The 6,828-nt window shown below is 33.8% G+C and overlaps 1 protein-coding gene across 1 annotated transcript; it reads right to left on the bottom strand.

Moving 5' to 3' along the window:
- Positions 1–1,763: 1,763 nt before the first annotated feature.
- Positions 1,764–2,687, bottom strand: Cavporv1r671 (vomeronasal 1 receptor cavPorV1R671). Its single transcript, NM_001167449.1, has one exon. It carries the CDS (start codon positions 2,685–2,687, stop codon positions 1,764–1,766), a length of 924 nt encoding a protein of 307 aa, NP_001160921.1.
- Positions 2,688–6,828: the final 4,141 nt, after the last annotated feature.

Below are 6,828 nucleotides of genomic sequence, written 5' to 3'. Positions count from 1 at the left end.
ACTAGAAGTCAGTTCTTATCACTGTGTCTCAGGCTCACTCTCTACAGAACATTTGCCTAGAATGCTAAGCTCAAACATGTCTTTTATGTGTTTTCCCAGAGGGGCAAAATTCCAATATCTCAGTTGACTCACAGATAGGGTATGTGTTCCTCAGCTAAGATGACATCACTGTCTTTGGCATTAGCAAATGTACGCTTTCATCCCTTAATTGATGGATAAGAGGAAAAGGTTGGAACAGTTTAGAGTTCTTTCTCACTAGTCTTGCGTGCCTCCAAACAAGAAAGGAAAGTACAACATGGCAGGAAATGATTAGAAGTAATGTTGAATAAAATAAAGGTTGTCCTTTCTTTTTCCAGGTTGAGGTACAGAGATAATTTGCCCCTGAGTCATCATTTCCAACCTAGAAAGGCAAGAATGTTTAATCTCAAGAGTTAAGATTGTCTCTAACCAGTGGAAAATGAAGAATAGGCTTGACATTTCAAGCCTAGAGAAGTTTCTCCTATAGAGAAGGATCAGCTAGTGTGTCTCCATCCTCCAAGTCTTAACAATGGCCACTCACCTAGTGCTCTCTAACTGGTGGAAGGAGCCCCATGTGTTTCTATATAGGCATGTATATTAAGTATGAACTAGATTTTATTTATAAGAAGATCCATTTTATAGCTTTTATATGAAAGAGTAACATGGATTTCTCAAATGTTATGTGTTCTTATCTCTGCTGTGTAAGATAATAAATGACAGCAGTCAAATAAGTTGAATAGGTAAAACAAGGAATACTAGTAAACTCAGCAACCAAGTCCAAATGCAGAATACACAAAACCAGAATAATCTTTTATCTTTAAAGAAGAATTATAACCTTAAACGTCCCATGTTTACACCTTAAATTTACACAAAGCATGATCAATTATAAGCAATGAAGAAAGACATAATATCATAAAATTTTGATTACTTAAGGACGACACAATCTGGGATCTATGAAACAAAAGAAAATTCTTTCCTCTGTCCAGCTGTCTCTTTGGAAGACTTACAAATGATACCGAGGAAAAAGATTTCCAAGCCTGATGATGTCCAAATTTGTGTTTTATAAAATCCAGGAATAAATTTTAGGAGCACATGAGTTTAAGAGTAGCAAGAATTTATTGAGAGAAAAAAGTGCTTTGCAGACAGAACAGGCCGTGAAAATGGTTTGCCTTTAAAGTCAATTTGTAGACAATTTTCCAATTGCACTTGTATTTACATAACCAATGTTAATAAATTATTTCATAAAATATTAGTCATATTCTGTGAAAATATTTTATGCATTATGTACATGATATTGTTATTAAATTTAACACATTTACAAAAGATTTGTTATTATTCTTACTTTTGTTTTTAATCAGTTGTCTGAAAAATCATGATACAAAATTGATACCATAAATGGAAAGAATCTAAATACGTGAATAACAATGTCCCTTGATGTGTATTATGATCATTGATTGTGAAATGTCTTCTTACTTCTTTTGAATATGGTATAAATTCAGTGACATATATCCTGTTCTTTGATATTTGCCAGTGGGTACAAGTGCAAGTTTTTGTAAATAAGATTAGAGAAGGAGTCACTAATGAGTTATAATACAAAATTATATCTTATCTACATATAAACCATACATCAAATGCAATATATTTAATAGAAAAATTATAATACATATATTTCAGTGGTTCGACAAAAATGTAAAGATTTGCTTATATGAAAGGAAGTTATCCATCACTAAATAACTGAGTATTTATTACCTTTTCCACTTCGATGTTAAGCATTGAATTATTCGTTTTTCAGTGCTCATTAGCAAAAATGGACAGACTGTGGCATAGGCATTGCCCGCAAGCATCTGGACAAAATGATGAACTGGGTCATTTTTCCATAGTATTGCAAGCAAGGAGCAAGTAACACAGTCCAAAATGTACGTTAATGTGAAGATACTCATAAGGAGAAGAATAGTCCGGGTGGCCCTTTCTTCTGGGGATCCCTGTGGAGAATGGCTGGTGCTGTGAAGATGTTGGAACTGCCTCTTATGCCTGCACAAGAGACTCACTATATATCCACTTGAGAGAGCCATCAGTCCAATAAAGGAGATATCCTGAATGTTCACCAAGGCAAAAAATATGTATCTGAACAAACGACTAATAGGCCACTGAGAGCAGGATTCAGTGACAAATATGAGACTGTGTGAGGTCACATTTGGGGTGGCATCAATAGAGACTAAGAAACGACCATTCAGAACCATATTGAACATCCATAGGAACACAAGAAAATATGGATAGTAATGTGTGTACTTATGTTTGAATTTTTCCAAACAAGAGTTTCTGGGACTAAGCATGATGGCCTGGAGGATGCTCAGCAGGCAGGTGGTACAGATGGAGAGGGCTCTCATCAATCTTTGTAAATAGATAACCACTTTACACACGAGGCCATCCTTCCAACCTTGAGACTCAAAAGTGTCCTTAGCTATGAAACCCATGGCTACAAGCAACACCAGGTGAATTAAGGCTAACTGCCCAACAGGCAGGTCAAGAGGCTTGGTCCTGTGCTTTAGGAGAAATGTGAGGATGTGGAACAGAAGCAGGATGGTGTTGGCAGCGATTCCAATGGTGATTTCAAAGAACACTGTGTTTCTTATGTCAGTGAAACTGGAAATTTTTCTCTTTTTATTCATCTTCATAGGGTAAAACAAACAATGAATGTCTGAGAAAAAAATAAGAACAAGTATTATCATATTTTTTACCGTTATCAACATGTCAACCAACACTATGGTTTCACGAGACTTTGTGAATTTCTCCTCATGTGTGCTTTGTACTTCACAACCTGGATTTACCTCAGAGCAGTGGATGCACCATTGTTCTCTCACCTGTCCCAGTCATTTTTCATGGTGGTTGCATTATGAATCTCATTGTAGTGTACCACAGTATCTGTGAGAAAACTCTCATTCTGAGGAAGGTATTTCCTTGCTTTTTCTCACTGCTTAGTTTTCAACATCAGGAACAATGCCTTATTTGTCTTTTTATCTGTAGAATGTGGAGAAATTTTTGGTTACATAGCTTCTACTTTTTTTGTGTAAGTTGGAAATGAGAGTTGCCTACATGTGAAAGAAAATCATCTCAAATGGTAATTATTCAGGAGACACCCATATATTATGTTGTCTGTGACATAGTTTGTTTTATCAACAGAAAATGTTTCTATGTAGTTTTTAAAGCAAAATAGCTTGAATTATATATATATGCACATATAATTGGCCATTTATTATGTAGCAGAATTTGAAAAGTCGATTAATATATCTGAGCCACAGACATATGATTCATAAATGATAGTTATTATATTCCTAGTTTTCTAAAGATATAACGTTTATGAATGATGAAGAGAATCTGATATAGGATGGAAATGTCAGTTTCATTGCCATTATTATGTATTTCCTCATACATATAACTTGATAAAATGATCTAGTTTATAATATATCAGTCTTGGACTAAAAGAAAAAAGGGAAATAAACATCAAATTAGTATACCCCTAACAATATCCATTTCTGAGATACAAGCAATTAAAGTGAGTCAATCTGTTAAAGCTACAAACATCAAATATTTTAGAAACATGGCAGATGAACCTAATTTCAGTAATCATATTGCAGTTATTAATTATGATTAGGTCCATGAATTCCAAATTTCTTTTAAATCAATCTTAAGCACATGGAATGAGAATTTAAATACATCTATTTTTTTCAGTAAGTTCTGAAATTATTTTGTTTCTAAATACATAATTGATAAATATTTACTCCCCAAAGGTGGTTTATCAAGACTCCAAACTTTTATGACTTTCTTAAGCAAGAGAGCATATTTCTGTGGACCCATGGGTATCAAATATAAATTTTATAGTACAGAATTTGGTGATAATCAATTTTTAGATTATCTTCCACTGTGATGCAGCTCTTTACTTTAAATCAAACCTTATAAGTTATAGTATGAGTTCCTAACATGATAAATTAGTATACACAGATATTCTCACAGAATTATTTTAACATCAGAGGTTAAGAGTACATAAACAAGAGTACAATTTGTAGCTACTTGAAGCACAGGCTTTACAAGTGATGAAGAAAATCTCAAACATTTAGGTATACTGAATATGTGTTTGCATTGAAATACTCAGAGGAAAGAGTGAATGTGGTATAAATCTTATGGAAATTTTGATTTTAAAACAGAAATGTCATAGGAAACATTACAATAGTCAATCTGTCTCCAAAATATTACAAAATGAAAGAAACACAATTTTCTCCCTTGCAGAAGTCAGCAAATTAACTTTCTTCCTGTCATATGCTCAGGGGAAACATTGAAAAATACTCATCTAACTACCAAGTATTTCTGAATATTGTGGACCTTGTAGTACCATCAAATGCATTTCTCATTGTCTTCTTGATCTTTCATTTACATATAAATGATACCTTTCTATTTCTTGGATATATATTTCATGTAAGTTACAAAATATATCCAGATAATACTTTAAAGAACAAACATAACATTGGTACATACCAAAGCTAAAGTACTACATTAACAGAACCACTTGAAAACATAAAATATAAATCATAAACTTATTTTGTGTTGTTATGATTTTGAAGTTCAGGCTTTATTTAATTTTCTTTTAAAAATCTAGTCTGGTAAATAAACTTGTAAAATTGGCCAAGTAGCCTGTTCCAATTGTCAATAAACAGAGGGACTAGAACTACATACCATTGTTTAGATATCTACAGTCTTACAGGCATGAAGGTCTAAGATGGCAGGTGTATGGAGATATTCTCGGTATACACAATATTCAGGATATCAGGGTTCCTCTGGGTCCTTACCTGAGACATAAAATCTTTATGGCAGAGGAGAGCTTTAATTCAGGAAAGTGCTACATTTGTGAGCAACCACTCATATTCTTAACACCCTTGATGCATCAAAATTATGATGCAAAATAAGGTCAACCATCTCTAAATGTGCAGATCCTGCACAACTGTATTAAGGAAATCCACACCAACCATCTTTGCCTGTGTTTATCTCTAGATGTTATGCAGAAAATTGTGTAGCAACTTCTATAGCAATATTTTTTAGTAAATACACTCTGGAGAATGTGAACTCAAGAAAACAGTCTACCACTAATGGTCTAGTAGCAAGTCCCTGCCCAGACTTGTCTCATCCAGCTCACATCTGCCATGTTCAGCATGACTTGTCTATAATCTATGAGATGGTCTAGAAGTCACTCCACAAAATATAGATCTTAGGAGTAACAATGCTGAGACAGAAACTGCCTCACCCAAAATATCAAACAAACAGTCTTATTTTTCAAACTAGACTAAACAAGTTGCCCTCCAAAATACTCTAAGTTAATAAACAAATAAATCACAGTGAAAATAACCTGGAAGCAAGTTCTAAAACAAATCACGTTATGAAATCACATTAGGAAACAGAGAAGAAAAGGCAAGTGTGAATTTCACTGAAAGCAAAGCAGAAATGAAGTGAAAAATTTCAAATAGAAATTTCTCTGTTCATTTCAAGGAGTCACCATCGGGAGCTGTCATAACTTAGTAAAGTTTCTATCTCTACATGCTGATAAATGCAACACAGTTCAGGAACTAGTTAATGCTATGATCAAGGAAGAATTCATGTAACGTATTCCGTTCACTTTCAGTTATTGAGACCTGGAACAATCTTGTAACACATTGTACAATGAATATTTCAGAAATTATTGAGCAATGCTGAACTCAATGCACATATACCATTGTCAGGAAAGTACCGAGGGAGGCGGGGGAGTCTGTCTTGATGGCCACCAAATACCAACACTTCTGGCTTGGATTAGAATGCATTACATGGTGAAAACATTTAGTACATATTCTTTTTTTCATAGGAAATGTGAAAATAATCATGTAGAAGACGACATTATGTAATAATAGGCTTTATGTCCAGAATATTGTCTAGCCTTAAATCCATAAAACATATCTAGGCTGTTATTCCTCCAATTTACAAAAAATTTTGCCATAGTGGGCATCAAAATTGTATTTATCTATAAGGTTAAAGGGGTGCTGTGAGTTGAGTCTGACCATGAATACAGGCATGGTTTAGCATTATGGAAATGCTGAACTTCATAATATAACCCTGGTCAGAATTCCACAAAGAGAGAGAACCATCACAATACCAGTGAAGGTGAAGTCCTCTTGAGCCACCAAGATGACTCATGCTAGGTGCATAGCATTTGTGAAATGCATATAGCTCCTGAAGAGGCAAGTGTGGAGAAGAAAGTCTAAGTATATGGATTGCAACTATGTACTTTTAAAATATTCAGTAAAGAGCATTTATTTTGTCAACTTAAAGGATACTAATGTAGAGCTCTGTTTTGTCATTTATGCATACATATTTACAACATGAATATGTCTGCATTCACTTTCAGAAAAATAAATAGAAGGTAATTACAATTCCAAAGCAACAGAAGACATGCTGAAACACTTTGTTACAAAAATAAAAATGTCATCTCTCACAAAACACATGGTCTTATGTGAAAAAATTCCAATCAACCCCGTACTGCAAGAAAATCTTGTGTTCCTGCAAAATAGATTTGAGTTTTATTCATTTTCATAGGTTTGAATTATAGACATATCCAGAGAATGATAACAGTTCAAATTTATCTGTTAATAAAAACAATGAACAACCATAACCATTTTCCTTATTGACAGGGATTCTGGCCATATACTAAGAATAAAGGCAGACAAAATATTTGTAAAATGAAGAAGAGTTGAGAAAAGAGTAACAAGACATAGTTTTTCCTCTCAAACATGT

This window comes from Cavia porcellus, unplaced genomic scaffold, assembly GCF_034190915.1.
Source record: "Cavia porcellus strain 051 isolate PalLab524CR breed Dunkin Hartley unplaced genomic scaffold, mCavPor4.1 scaffold_27, whole genome shotgun sequence".
NCBI lineage: Eukaryota > Metazoa > Chordata > Mammalia > Rodentia > Caviidae > Cavia > Cavia porcellus.
The sequence above is the reverse complement of the archived record's forward strand: the minus strand, read 5'-3'. Positions and strand labels throughout refer to the sequence as shown.